Genomic DNA, 14,968 nt, shown 5'->3' on the forward strand with positions numbered 1-14,968 from the left:
TGGTGGAGTCACTCAGTGGGTGGAAAGGCAGATTCCCAGCCATGTGTGCAGCCTTTCAGCGTTATAAATGCTAGTTTGGGAAGTGTGGGGAGTGGGAACTGGACGGCTGAGCACTGGCAATGAGCTGCCTCAATGGTAACTGGAAGATGGCGCATTGGTGGCTTTGCAGGATGGGGTTGGTACATCCCTATCCAGCTCCCAGCACACAGTCATCCCCATCAGGAAGTGGCAATCCCAAGTGCTAATTGCTAACCCTGGTAACGGTTTTAGGAGCGAGAGAAACCTGAGGTTGCTATGGAAAGACAGGCTCCACTCTCCATATGAGTTATGGGCTAATTTGGGGGATTTTACATTGCAAATATGTAGTGCCCTACCAGTGATTTTTCTGTAAATAAGGGGTTTCGCTCACTAAGGGTGTCAGTCTTCTCCGTACCACTCCATCAGTTTTTAAAAGTGTAGTTAAATGCAGGAAACTGAAAAGGTCTTTTACCTTTATTGTAGAAAATGTTGTAGGTTTTCCGCTGATCTCAGTACTTAACTGGGGTTACGCTAAGTTTAGACTTCTTTTTGGAAGGAGGGGACAAAAGCAAGGGACATTATTCCCAGAAAATTTCTGGTTTGCCTGAGGATTGGACATCAGGGCTGCATGATTTGTAAGAAGAACACAGAAACACTTGAGGAAAATGAAGCATTGAGGACTTACCCAGCAAAGCAATTGATGTGCAGTGATTGGTATGAGCAGGGAAGAGGATGTAATATCTTGGCTCACTGTCATCAGAAATTGCTACTGTGGGAATTGGCATGTTAGCATATGTAGCTGAAAGTGAAATTTGAACTTCTTTCATGCAAACAGAAATAACTTTCTGCCTTATTTCTTTCTCTTTAATAAATGCAATCGAAATATTGAGGGAGAAGTTGGAAACATATTGATTGCATTTTGAAGGCATATTATTAAATCTCGTTGAACTTGGATCATTTCATTTTCACAGTGTTTCAGACTGAAAATTATGAGTAGTTCTTTTTAAGTAGCAGCTAAATTACTAATTAACTTTTGTCTCAAAGATTTTATTTCTCATGTGTTTTTGGCATTACAGTACGCTTAACGCAGCAGAAATTTTTTGCTAACCTGCCTCTCAGTGCCCCTTAGAATCATATAAAGCAGTCTTAGAATTAATGAGCTGTCACATCTCAGGTAATGAATGAAAAGAACTGACAGAAATCCTTTTGTTGTTTAAGAAAGTCTAAGTAATTAATGGGAAAAAAGTGACAGATTCTCTCAAGATTGAAGAAAAAATGCGTCTTTCAAATTCATTGCTTGACTGAAGAAACATTAATATATGCTTTTCCAGAAAAGCAGGGATCCTGCTTAATGGGTTAATTCCAGTTTTCTCTTCTGAGGTAAACTTGAAGAACTTGAGATTAAAGAATTTTATGTTTTGAGAAATAAATTTCTCATCTGTTGGCAGTTTCCCATTCCAAGTTCATCTCAGAAGTAAAATATCTTCCAGATTCCTATATTTGCCATTGTGGGAATATTTGAGTTAGGCACTGAGGATGTTCATAGTGAGCATGTCTTGTGTGCACAGACTTTGTAAACTCCAAGTTAGGTTTGGGAAGGGAAGGGTGTTTCCTTACGTTTGATGGGGTTTTTTTCAATTGATGAAGTCCCACTGTATCCATTCAGTATAACCTCTACTGCTGCTGTTTTTCAGGTAACCGTCTCAGATGGGGGCTCATCTCCCAAGCAGTCCTCTGTTTGGGTGGTGGTCCAGGTTCTGGATGAGAATGATAACAAACCTCAGTTTCCGGAGAAAGTCTATCAGATCAAACTGCCAGAGAGGGATCGTAAGAAAAGAGGGGAGCCAATCTACAGAGCTTTTGCTTTTGACAAAGACGAAGGCCCTAATGCAGAAATCTCATACAGCATCGTGGATGGAAATGACGATGGGAAATTTTTTATTGATCCCAAAACAGGGATGGTTTCCTCCAGAAAGCAGTTTACAGCAGGGAGTTACGACATCTTAACAGTAAGTGCCCATTCATTGATGTACAAACCCATGATCTGACTTTTCTTCAGAAATAGGCCCTCCAGTATAAAGAGTGGTACATGAATGTGTTCAGTGTATGACCTATATCTAGGATCTGACTGTATTAAGAAGTCTAGTATTGACATACAAGTCCTGCCAAAAACTCGGGTCTGAGTGAGCATTCCTGTAGTAAACTATTATCAGACTGTTCAGTCAACTTGCAAACTATTGGTGTAAATTGTTCCCTTAAATACTCAGAAATGAAGACCAAGGGCTTGCCTGCTCACAAAGTTGTATCATGTTAAACTGGACAGATACAGCTATGAATGGTTATTCACCTTTTTTGTGGACACAATTGCATGTCCTCATGGGGAAACAATTTCTTTCTTGTATCTTCATCCAAGTTAGGTGGCCTCAGGGAGGAGGAATATTGTGTAGTCCATGTTGTAGTACCCTTCTCACCACATTAAAGTGTATAAGTATGACATCAATGTCAATTAAAAGGAATCGCAGTCAAAATACTTCTGACAGAACTCAACTCAAACCACACAGACAAGGTCAAAGAAAGAAAGAATACAAGATGGTGGTGTTGATGTAATGCAATAAGAGACCTCAATGTGCGCTCTTCATCTGCAGCAATAAGCAAAGAAGTTGTAGTTAAGGCACTGCCTACCTTGAACAGAGCGGGATGGCAACTTAGCACCAAACACACAAAGCGCATTTCTAGAGAAAGAAATGCCAGGAAAATATTTCCCGTTTTTAACAGACATAGTAACAGCATATTTACACCAGTGGTCTTATATAGCCAGACACATTTCTTTTAGTTTTAAAAGAAAAACCCTTTGACACTGATGTTATTCACCAAAGCACTGGTATTGTAACCTGTATTCTCCCTTTCCTTAAGCCAGTTGTTTATTGCTACTCATCTTGTCTTTGCTGTGTTAAAGCCACGAAGAGCGCCAAATCTGAAGTCTGTCCATCCCTCTAGAGGATTATAATAAAAAGAATTGGCACCAAACAGGGCAGCTCTTAATGAACACAGCAGAGAGGAGAAAGCAAGGAAAATAAATATGGCAAAGAATTAAATCATATTTGTTTTGGAGAATAGGGGAAATGATCTGAAACTGATTTAACTCAATTAATGATCCTGAAGAAGGCAATGTGAGGGATACCAGTCTTATCTGAAATACCAATGCCATTTAAAAGCAATCAAAGATGGTCTGGCTGAGCATGTTTTGCAAGTGCATGGCATCCCACAGGGTCATTATAATGCTCCCAGCTTTGCTGCAAGAGGGAGCTGCGTGGAGGATGAAGTCAGAAGAGGATGCTGGTTCTGGAGAGGAGGATCTTTGTGGAGTAGTCTTGAGTTGCATCTCTGGGAGGCCTTACACCATCACAGTTTAAACCTAAACAGGGCAAATTCAGATTAGACATAAGGAAGAAGTTCTTTACTGTGAGGGTGGTGAGGCTGCCCAAAGAAGTGGTAAATGCTCCATCCCTGGCAGTGTTCAAAGCCAGGCTGGACAAGGTCTTGAGTGACATGGTCATAGGTTCATAGAATCACAGAGAGGTTTGGGTTGGAAAGGACCTTAAGATCATCTAGTTCCAACCTTCCTTCCATGGGCAGAGACACCCCCCACTAGATAGCCTAGTGGGAGGCATCCTGGCCTAAAATAAAGCATTTCAGTTTAAAATCAGTCTTTTCAATGAAAAGTCAAAATGTAATAGAAAAAAAAAGAGAGAACTGTGAAATAAGAGCTTATCTTTTTCCATGGATTTTACATGCAGCATTTCAAAGGCCATTTGCCAAGATGTCATGTTCGTGCAATAGATTTAGGTCTGAACTGTCCAACTGAGATGCTTACTCGGAGTCCTCTTTTCTTTGTACCTGCCAGATAAAAGCAGTGGACAATGGCCGGCCCCAGAAATCCTCAACTGCACGCCTCCATATTGAGTGGATAAAAAAGCCTGCACCCTCGCTTGTGCCCCTGACTTTTGATGAACCCTTTTACAACTTCACCGTCATGGAAAGTGATAAAGTGACAGAAATTGTCGGGGTGGTCTCTGTGCAACCATCTAACATTCCTCTCTGGTTTGATATTGTCGGTAAGTTGGGAGCCAGTGGGGTGAGGAAGCAAAGCGTATGTATGTATGGTTTTGAGAGCAAGGAAACTAACCATGAACTGTGCCCACCGCCCCAAATTAAACCCACTTTCATAATGCTGAGATGAAAATGCTGTTTTAATATAGCGATAACAATAATAATAATACTCCTGCTTTTGTTATGACTCCTTAGCTAAGCTGAAAAAAGAGCGCTGTATGGCTGAATTGTTTTTTTTTCATACTATGTTATTTACTGCAATCTTAATGTTGTCTGTCATTTAAATTCTATTGTCATACTTTGCTAATCTCATTTCTAAATGTATTTATGGTACTTAGACTTGCTGTCCCTCATTTCTCTCTTTCTTCACCTTTTTTTCTGCATTCTGTTCTTTTTTTTCTGCTTCCGACTGCCCTGCTTCAAGGTGGCAAGCATGCTCGAGAGATGTTCTATATTCTACAGACAGCTTGTGGGCAGAACTGTTCAACAGAAGGTACCCTTAGTGCAAACACATTTGCTAAAATACGACTATCCAGGCTGCCTTTTATTTTTGCAAGTTCTTTGAGACAATTTATATTACATCTTTCATAAGTGCCTGTGACAGGATGCGATGCGACACATGGATGTGCTGTGTTTCTTTCTATGACAGCTTTTACTGTATTTGTGTCCAATTATTACCATTTTATTCACGGGTTTTCCACAGTTTATCACAAATAATTAATTCAAACTTTTCACAGTCCAGTGCCATCCATTTAACTGTGAAACAGAATGGGATGCATCAACATATGGGTTACAAATGGAGCCACCAAAAGTTTGTCTTGAATGCAAGCTGAAAAAGAGAAATGTGTTTTGATGTGAGATCTCAACCACAAAATTGCCTTACGTAAAATTGCTTATAAAAATAGGAGTGGGAAACATCCTTAGCAAAGAGGAGGAGAAGCCTTAGAAGTCTTAAAATCACAGGGAACTGCCAGTAGGGATATAGCTGCTAAAAAGACAGGGAGATGAGGGTCTGACGTGTTTGCAGTGGAGAAACAGTCAACGTTCATAAGAATCTATTTCCCACTTCTGCTTCTGATTCAGTTATGTCATTAAAATAACTCATTTAACATCTCCAAAATGAGGCTTTCCCCAGCAGCGCAATGACCCTGCAAAGCTATTGTGCTACTTAATACTTGAAAATACTTCTACATAATGCTTGTATACCTCTGGATGTAAAACAGTGTCTGCACAAAGTGGTGTTATTTAAATGAAGGGTTATAAAGCAAATACTGCACAAAAGATTATAGAGAAACAAAAAGCCTTTGCCACAGACTTAGTGGAAAGGGTGCCTCAGCAGTCTTTATTTACTGGGATTGAGCTTGGCTCTCATTTCAGCATAGCTATTTGTGGGTGGGTTTAGCCAACAGGAAGGGCAAGGACCACAAGAGAAAGGGTCTGTCAGAGTCATTTTTATCTACCTTTTATTGCTAGTTTGTGCAGATGACAGACAGAAACAGCAACACTTCCTCTTTGAATGTGTAGCACGGCTTCCAATATGCCAACCGGATTGAAATTAAACCCAAAGCTATTATCATGTTCTAGGGTTCCTGCTAGCCCCTGGGAAAGACAGCATATGTTTCCTACAGTTTTCCTCCCATTCCCTTGTTTTTTTCAGTATGCTACATGCAATTTATTAGCTAATGTTTACATTCCCATTGTCTTCCTCACTGACCCTAACTTTGCTCCCAGGAGAAATCCACCTTTCTTGATGGTTTTGACACTTTTTTCCCATTTGAACTTTTTGCTGGACTCCTCTGCCTTTTGCAGCTTTTCGGTCCTTTCCTTGATGAATTCACCAACTCTCATTAAAATGCTGCCTGGTTAAGCACAAAGAGAAGCCCCCACTCTTCTGCTGCATTCTTTTACATTATTAGAGTCACTTGCAATCAAGTAACACCTTATAATAATATTTCCTTTTCACCTACCAAACTGAGATGATACTTTAATTTGTCATTTATTGTAACCTTTATGGGTAAAATAGTTCAAATGATTTAGAAGAGCTTTGCTATTTAAATAACTCTAGTGGTTTTGCTATAGTCTGTAGCTCCTGCTGCTGCAAGATGCTGCATCACTGCAGGGGGTCATAGAGACAGAGCTTCCCTAGGCTTAATGAGAAATCTGTGACCCTGACTATCCAGTTCAGTGCTGTTACCATATGAATCTTGTCATTAAATATTACTGCTGTTATAAATAATAGCACTAACAACAGCACCTGTTTCTGCAATAGGAATAGCCAACAATCCAGGGCATGCAGAAGATGCAGTTGTTCCAGACACTCTGCATACAAGGTGCACCCCAAGAAGTATATTGACACAGCACTGTATATTTAGATTATCTTTGCTGCCATTAGTCAACGTCAGTATGAAAAAACACTTTTTCTCCTTGTTCCTCAATATCATCATGTGGGAAAAGATGCCAGTACTTTCCTTTGGGGGAACATTGAGGTCTAATGCTGAAAAGCCCAGTGAGAGACTTGGCTTATTAGAAGTTAGTTGTCATGTATGGAAAGCTGTGTGGAGCTGCTGATGCAAGAGATGGTTTGTGTGCTCTTGTAAAACCTAGGACTGATCCTGTATTTTGTGATTTTGGACCTGTGTGCACAGTTCACAGTACGTCAACAAAAGCCCTGAAGGCTTATGTAGAGGCATGGTTTAATATAGAGTTTGCAGCTTGACCTTTATGTTTATGACCTTTTCAAACTAAATGGGCATTGGAATTCCAAAGGACCCCTGTTTTAATGCATAACATGCACTTTCTCCCAGCTAAAAAAAAAGGACTGAGGGAGGATGTAGTTTGGCTATGTAGTATTCTGTCTGCCTAACTTCAGCATCTAATTTGCACGTAAATTATATGCACTTTAAATAATTGTGTAAGTTCCTCAGCTGTTGAGCACCAAGAGAGGAAGGTGCCTTGCAGGCAGAAGGATCATCTTCCCTCCATGGGCTAGAGAGGAACAGAATGCTTACCTGTTTGTTTAATTGGGAGTGGTTGAGATTTCATACCTGGTTTCTGTTTTCAGACTGCATTCAGCAGGATTCTAAATTCATGCAGATCCCACAATGTGAAAGACATGAGCATAGGTGGTTTCAGTTGTCTTAAATTTATTCAGTCATTTATGGGTAACTAATATTCAAAGGTAAATCTGAAACAAGTCAGAGATCTTTATTACTCCCAGGTAAATTGAGCCCTCACTGTCTCTTTTCTTTGTTAGTGGTGGGAATGGTGTGATGAGTACTTTGACACTGGAGCTAAGCTGCATGGTGCTAGTTTTTGCTTAAGTAGCATGTTGCATAACATCGCTCTTATTCTCCAAACAGGCCTCCCTCTATCTTTCCTTCTTCCCCCATCCTATGCCTTTATAATAGCAGCCAAACCTTAAAAGCATATCAGAACATTTTATCAAGGGTGTTTAAATGGCAATACTTTTACTATCTATTAATTTTAATTAATTGTCCATTGAATTCACAGTGCTACAAATATTCATTAATGTCAAAAACCTGTAGCTTTCTGCCCTCGTTTGAATTACGTTCTCTGAGAACTAAAATACCTTTCTGATTTTTTTCTGCTTTTTATGCCCTTACTTTCAGCTTCTTAGCAGCAAACCCAAAGCTTTGGCTCCCTTACAACAGTTTTATCTGAAAATTTAGTCTGTGTTATTACTTCTTCATAGCATGATGTAGTAAATAAATGAATAAATATTTGTATGTCATATTACTAATATTTACTGTGTTATGACTAACAAAAGTCTGTAGCTGAATTTGTATTTCTTGAGGCAGACACTAAGTTTATTTCATCTTTTTTGAAAATAGAAAACCTGGAAATTTTGTCTTTGCTTCTTTTCCTGAAAACCCTGAAAACTCATCTTGGAGTTTTAGGGTGAATTTCTTTTCTGCATTTCCTCTGGTTCTCTGCTTTTAGGAATGTGAGACTTGTAGCAATTGGCCCCGTTTATCATCCCTGTCCTTGGTGTTGTTAGTTTACTCTGGGACAAGACAAGTAAGGATCTTCTCTGCTGTGAGAAAATATGTTTTAGAGGACCATTCTCTAAATGTATTTCTCCTCTACTCATTCATCATGGCCTGGTCGGCCAAATGAGACTTGTGAGATGATCTCAGTCTGTCTTGGCTTTATTAAGTTTGAACAGCTCTTTGCTGTCTAGCACTGAAGGAAGAATCTTGCCGGGTTTTAGCTGTATTTGATTTGGAAATGTCTTCCAGAGTTCAGTGTGATCCTTCTTTGCATCTAAGACTGAACAAGTCTCATTCTCCAGTCGTCAGATATTTCTGAGATGTGTGTCCAATCCCACTTTATTGTTCCAGTGGAAAAGAGGGGGAAAGGCCTTCTCATGGGACTCATTTGCCTATAAGTCCTCCAGATTTGCTGACACATTTTCTTCTCAGAGGAGGATATCTGTTCTCACAGCAGCATAATCCAATCTTAAACTTCATCAGCAGCTAATAGGGAACATAGAGAGGCTCAGCAACTTCCCAGAAAGGATCCCCATCTAGGAAAAACACAAAAAAATCATTGCTTGCAGCAAATGCAAAAGTCAAAAATGTAAGCAGAATATGTTTGGGGGAAAAAAACAAACAAAACAAAAAAACCACAACCAACAAAAAAAACCACAACCAAACCAAACCAAAACAACAACAACAAAAAAAACAACAACAAATAAACAGAAAACCCCAAAACCAAACTGAAATTGAAAAGTGACAGAGATGCAGAGCCCACATTCTGCAAGACCTCCATTATATCTTGCCTTAGGCAAATTCTCCAGCTGACATCTAGAAACCCCTTCTAACAGTTCAGGAAGTTTTCCTTGACCTGTCCTTTAAGCCAAATGAGTGTTAAGCTTTACATCAGGAGATCCTCTCCTGTTAAGGATGCTGGGGAGGGACTCTTCATTAGGGACTGTAGTGGTAGGACAAGGGGTAACAGGTTCAAATTTAAACAGGGGAAATTTGGATTAGATGTAAGGAAGAAGTTCTTTACTGTAAGGGTGGTGAGGCACTGGAATGGGTTGCCCAAAGAAGTGGTGAATGCTCCATCCCTGGCAGTGTTCAAGGCCAGGTTGGACAGAGCCTTGGGCAACATGGTCTAGTGTGAGCTGTGCCTGCCCATGGCAGGGGGGTTGGAACTAGAGGATCTTAAGGTCCTTTCAAACCTAAACCATTCTATGATTCCAAGGGTCAGTGCCCTTTTTTTTTTTTTTTTAATATATATATATATATATATCTTTTTTGTTGAAAGAAAATTATTTTTTTTTTCAGAGCAGTCAGGACTTTTGTCAGGAGAAAAAATATGTTCATAAAGCCATGAAACAAGTTAAGAATTAATGCGGCACTTGCAATTCAGCCAGAAAATGTAACCAATGCTACTTAATACTAAGAACACAACCTATGGTCCGTTCGCTCCAAGGTGCCTTGGTTCACTTTCCTGAGTTCTCCTTCTCAATCATACTATAACGTATGTTAAATTGAAAATCAGGGCTATGCTAGAAATGTCTCACAAAGCTATAGTGAGGGCCAACTAAAAAGATCTTTTGTATCAGGAGCTGTTTCTGCAGTCATCCTGTTTGGTAACAGCTGGAATTGGCTAAAGTTACATTGAAAAATCCTATGCAAACTATAACATGCTTTCAGGTAACATAAAAAGAAATCCTATTGTAGAAATATAATGTTTGCAGGGCTTAGGCAGGAGTATTAAAATCAACCTCAAGAAAGTAAGGGTGGAAATCATCTCATTTAACTTCAGGTGCCCACAGTGTAGACATAACGGCCTGTGCTGGGTGTCCTTGGGAATATTAAGAGTCAATTTGAGAGAAAAATTGAATGAGTTTATGAATTTATATCTTCCCAATATCATAATACAAACATGGCATTGCAAGTAGACCTGGACTCTTAATGAGATCCCACTGTAAGTGATTCAGTTTAATCAGAGTAATTTAAAGGAAGTATTTAATCTGTATTGAAGATCTATCAGCATTACATTTTAGCCTGCAATAGTATTACAAACAACAGTTAATCCACATCTCTCTGAGGTCATTCATGGTAAAATGCTTTATCAGGGCAACCCATCTAGCCAACCTGCCAATTCAATCATCTTGCCTTCTTTGTTGTTGATTTTCCCAAAGTGCCTGAGGAACTCACAGTGTATTAGGTTCATTTGAAATATTTCTTTCCTAATGCAATTGCAAGGACATTAGCAAAGACAGCTTCTACATATCTTGTATCTGAAAGCAGGTTTTAGCAGACAATAAAAAGGAAAGCGTGTGCCATATGTTGGAAAATGGAATAAGTAATAAGGAATCACATTAATAAAACTGAGCAGCTGAACAAAATTTCATCATCCTTAGCCCCCTTTCATCCTAAGATCGTGATCAAAGAAAATGTTAAATGGCCATAGTAACATTTGTAGAGCTGATAGTGCGGGAACTTACAGCACTGCAGATTAGCTCACTTCACAAGGAGTTCCCAGAGTAGTTCAGCTGTAGGAGTTTTTAAGAGAAGAATCCTGTTTGTTTTCACACAAGAATGTTCTCTCTCGCCCTGTACCCCTCCAACACCCACCTTTCAAAGATAAAAGGTGCTTTGGGTGCTTCTCTGGGTGCTTGATAGTAGGCCTTGCATAGACATAACATGTTTATAAGACTCTTAGAGTTTATACCTAATTCATTAATTATTCTTCAGTGCTTAAGTGCATCTTCAGAAGCATTCATCATATGAGGACCTGTTTTGAGGGTATATGAAGGCTGAGGAGCAGTACAAAGTATTTCCAAACTGCTTATAGTTCTCCAGGTGAGAGGCAGAACCCAGTATCTCAGGCAGTATTCCCAGACATTCAGCTGTCTGAATGGTTCCTCATCTGTACATGGTCTGTTGAAATGTACCAGACTGAATCAAGATTAAATCAGGATTTCACTCCAAAAAAGATTATAATCACAAACCTCACAGCAGGATGTTCTCTGATCCATCTCTTTCTCAGTGTCTGATGCAGTTTCTGCCTTGTTTAACAGAAAACGAATGTAAAATAAAGTGTGTTGCCTGGTTAGTTACAGGTGTAGGCTAGATTGCGATGTCTGGTAACCAAGATTTATTTGTTTGTCACTAGACCATTTTGGAAGATGTGAATAACATATAAAAAATCTCATATGGTGCATTCAGTTCTTATTTTAGGGGAAGAACATATCTCACTCAATGAAAAAGGCTTGAAGAACTCAGCATATTTGCAATACACGACATAGTACCCTGCAAACCCAGCTCTAAGAGGAAGGGCAATTAAAGCAGTTATTACTAATCCTTCCATGCAACTTCTTGGAAGTTTTAAGGGCAGGGTTTCTTTGGAAGTGTATGCCAGTTGATAGCATGTAATTTTTGATTGCTCATTAAGATGGTTATTAAGCATCTTGAAGTACAGGCTTTCATTTTGTTTTCATGGTTATCAGTATGAAACGTTCTTTGTCAAGTGCCAGCCGTCCCAAGGCTAAGCTTCATTCCAACAGAGAACTTCCTTGCAAGAATCTCCATCTCTTTTCTTCAAAGGAAGCTTTTTTCAGAGTTGGTTTTCATGGTATGAGTTTTCTCAAGTAAATCAATTTAAAACATTAATTTGGAGATGGCATCTTTTTCTTCCAGCCCAACTTTTAAGTAAATAAATGAATCACTGAAGATATGATCAAATTCTAAATACCTTGCTATTACTTACTATGTCAAGGACAGTTGTGCTTTTATTTTCCTAATGTCAGATACTGTTAAATACATATATATATATATCTCAATTGAGAAAAATACGCAGTTTGAGCTTACAAAATGAGGTTAGGGAATAAGCAATGCTTCTATCCACTATAACTCACAGCAGATCCAGTGTCTTCCTGGAAAACTACAACTGTGTCTATTAGGCTTACAGCTGTATATATATTCAGCATAGGGAAATCTGATGGCATATCAGAAGCCACCTTGGATCATTCTAGTGGGCATAAGTTCACCCATTCTGCTTTTCCTTGGTGTAGGTCACCTGCGCTCTTATTCCTTCTTTCTTCTCCCCATCCCTGAATGGCCTCCAAGGCAGATATGTATAAAACAGCGCTTCTTCTAGCTTACCCTTTCTTTGCAATAGCTTATTCAAGAAGTAGAGAGAAATGAGGGTTTCTTCACATCAAGAAATTCAGGGGCTGTGGTTGCACTGTGATTCCTCCTAATCTTCAACTTCTTGGAATACCAAGACCTTTTTCCTCTCACTAAATACATGGCTGTTTCTGAGAATAATGCCTATTGTTGGTCAGCAAACCATGCAGATGCAAGATGATGGTAGAGCAAGGAATACTCTTTGCTTCTCTGTCCCCAGCCCTAAAAGGAGAGACATTCTGTGATAATACACCACTCCTTTAAATATGTATATATGTATATTATATTACACATGAGCTAAATCAATGGAACGGGTGTTTTTGTACCTGTGGATCTAATCATAAGAGGTCTTGAGAGCAGCTCTTCCACCAGTTTTATAACCAGTGTAGTTTGAAAGCCTTTTTCTGCTTTGTAGGACTGTTCTAGCTAGAACACAGTTCTATCTAGAGACCATAGCTAGTGCCAGTGCATTGCTGTGTGATGAATATATCTTAAGTTTGTTTGTCTGCAGTGTTGTGTTCCATCTCTCCCTGTCACCAGCCTCCAAAAATTGCAGACTCAATTCAGAGTAAATTCCACCTTATAGATGAGTGAGTAGGAAGCAGCTTAGCAGCAGGGAGTGTGTGCTTTACTTTCGAACATAAGAAGTGGTTGTAATTTACAAACTATAGCTGTAGCTGAGAAATCCAGTAACCCTTTAATCTCAAATTATTCATGGTTTTCTTTTACTTTTAGTAGACTTCTATTTTATTTTTCCTTTTTTTTTTCCTTTCACCTGAGACTCAGGAGGGTTTTCCCACTGCTGCATCATTCGGCGTGTGATAGGACAAGGGGATATTAGTTTCAGAACAGTGCTTTATGAGGGTTTTTTTAATGGCATTTAGGATGTGTATCCTGTCAGATCTATTTGAATAATTCCTAAAAGACTAGTAGAATTTGACCTTTGCCGCCAGTAATTATCATTGTCCTTGAAATTAACATGACGAATCTCTATTTGCAATTTCTTTTTAATTGATTATAATTGTGGTTTTTAAAGATTCACTTGATGGTATTTGTACCCACAAGCATCCATGAGAATTTCCTGAAAAGAAAATTTGCAGAATTAAATCCTCTTAAAATGATTTTTGTACAAGATAATTGTGCTTGTTCATTATCCATACTACAAGGGCACACATCTTATGGGCTTATAGCCATTTGATTCTTATTATAGGTTCAGTTATGGTTCACTTAAATATACTGCTAGACTTTTTTTTCTTGCAGTGCATTTTAATGATATCTGCTTTCAAATATACAAACTGTGCTTTGAAATATAAATGAGTTATGAACAAAGAAGTATCACTAGATGTACTGTGTATGCTAAGGCAAGCCGTTAAGATGGATGCCAGGAAAGAGATATGCCCACTTCTAGGAAATTTTCAATTGACATTTTCCAGAGATGGCTAATATAATTGTATTTTTGTGCAACAATTAGGAGGGAATTACGATAGTTCTTTCGACGCGGAGAAGGGAGTGGGCACTATTGTCATTGCAAAGCCCTTGGATGCAGAGCAGAGGTCAATATATAATATGACTGTGGAAGTCACCGATGGAACAAACATTGCCACGACTCAGGTAGAATATCACATTCCTTTCTTGGCAAGTTTTTCATTTGTTAGTGGAACGTATATGCTATAAAAATTCATAATTTTGCCATTCAAATAAAACTTCATCCTTTGAGGCCACTGTTAACTAATGGAAGGGATATTTTTCAAAGCCTTTCCTTCTGGTTGTGAAGAATTGATGTCGAAGGTTTCAAAGTGTTATTTCTCCTTTTGTCCCCTTTGTGCTCATGTGAAAGCGATTTGCCTTTCTCCAGCTGAAGGAGTCCCTAGCACAGACGGTAAAGCTTAGATTTTGACAATTGTACCACCCCATAATGGTCCAAATTACAATAGTGCTTCTGTGGGATTGGGGAATATTGCTATTGATTGTATTAAATGGAGTTTATACCTCTTATCCTCCTACGACCCAAATGTGGGACACAGGATCAATTGTTCAGAGAAGAAATTGTTCTGAGGCAAAACTTAAAATTCAGAGGATCTCTCCTTTTAGTATCACTGCTTGCAATTACATTGTCTTCAGGGGAACAGCCCCTGTGAACCCTGTAAAATTAGGCTTGCTTATCAGCCTCAGTGCCTTTGAGCAATTAAAAAGTCAGGTCAGATAAATGTGAAGAGCTGGGATAATGCTGGCTCTGACACATCATTGTCAGAGAGACCCTGATGTGGAGCCTGGCTATCTGTTCAGTGGGAACCAGTCTGGTCCTGACTCAAGGGAGCGGGCCTGTGCAGTCCAGGTGGCACCAGGGAGTCTCCAAAGAGTAAAATCCTTCAATATGAGGTGGAGTTGAAGGGGTATGGATTTGCTAGGGCGTGGAATCCTACATCTGAATTAGTGCCCAAGTGTAAAGTGTGCTTATAGCCTAGATGATACTTGACACGTAGGGAAAAACGCATACTGGTAGAGGACACCTGTGTGCAGCCTCAAATCCCAGATTAAATGTGGTTTATAGAGGAAATGAAAAAAATATAGGTCTGTGATGTTGTTTGCTTCTTTATAATGCAGAAGGAAAGCCTGGACATTTTTTATGCTTGCATACATCCATGCACATGCAGATGCTTCTGTTTTACTTTGCC

The 14,968-nt window shown here is 39.2% G+C and overlaps 1 protein-coding gene across 9 annotated transcripts in view; it reads left to right on the forward strand.

The window, feature by feature from the left end:
- FAT3 (FAT atypical cadherin 3) overlaps positions 1 to 14,968 on the forward strand; it is a 413,096-nt gene that overhangs the window by 300,371 nt on the left and 97,757 nt on the right. For 7 of the 9 annotated variants that reach the window (XM_062639304.1, XM_062639310.1, XM_062639307.1 and 4 more), the window contains exons 5-8: positions 1,713 to 2,027; positions 3,923 to 4,133; positions 4,553 to 4,621; positions 13,765 to 13,904. In XM_062639304.1, coding sequence (XP_062495288.1) covers positions 1,713 to 2,027; positions 3,923 to 4,133; positions 4,553 to 4,621; positions 13,765 to 13,904 — 735 coding nt within the window. The remainder of the gene's footprint in view (positions 1 to 1,712; positions 2,028 to 3,922; positions 4,134 to 4,552; positions 4,622 to 13,764; positions 13,905 to 14,968) is intronic. The other 2 variants (XM_062639308.1, XM_062639312.1) reach the window with 1 other exon arrangement.

The sequence above is a fragment of the Pezoporus occidentalis genome, unplaced genomic scaffold (genome assembly GCF_034315485.1).
Source record: "Pezoporus occidentalis ecotype Australia unplaced genomic scaffold, CSIRO_AGI_Poc_V1 ctg6, whole genome shotgun sequence".
Lineage (NCBI taxonomy): Eukaryota > Metazoa > Chordata > Aves > Psittaciformes > Psittacidae > Pezoporus > Pezoporus occidentalis.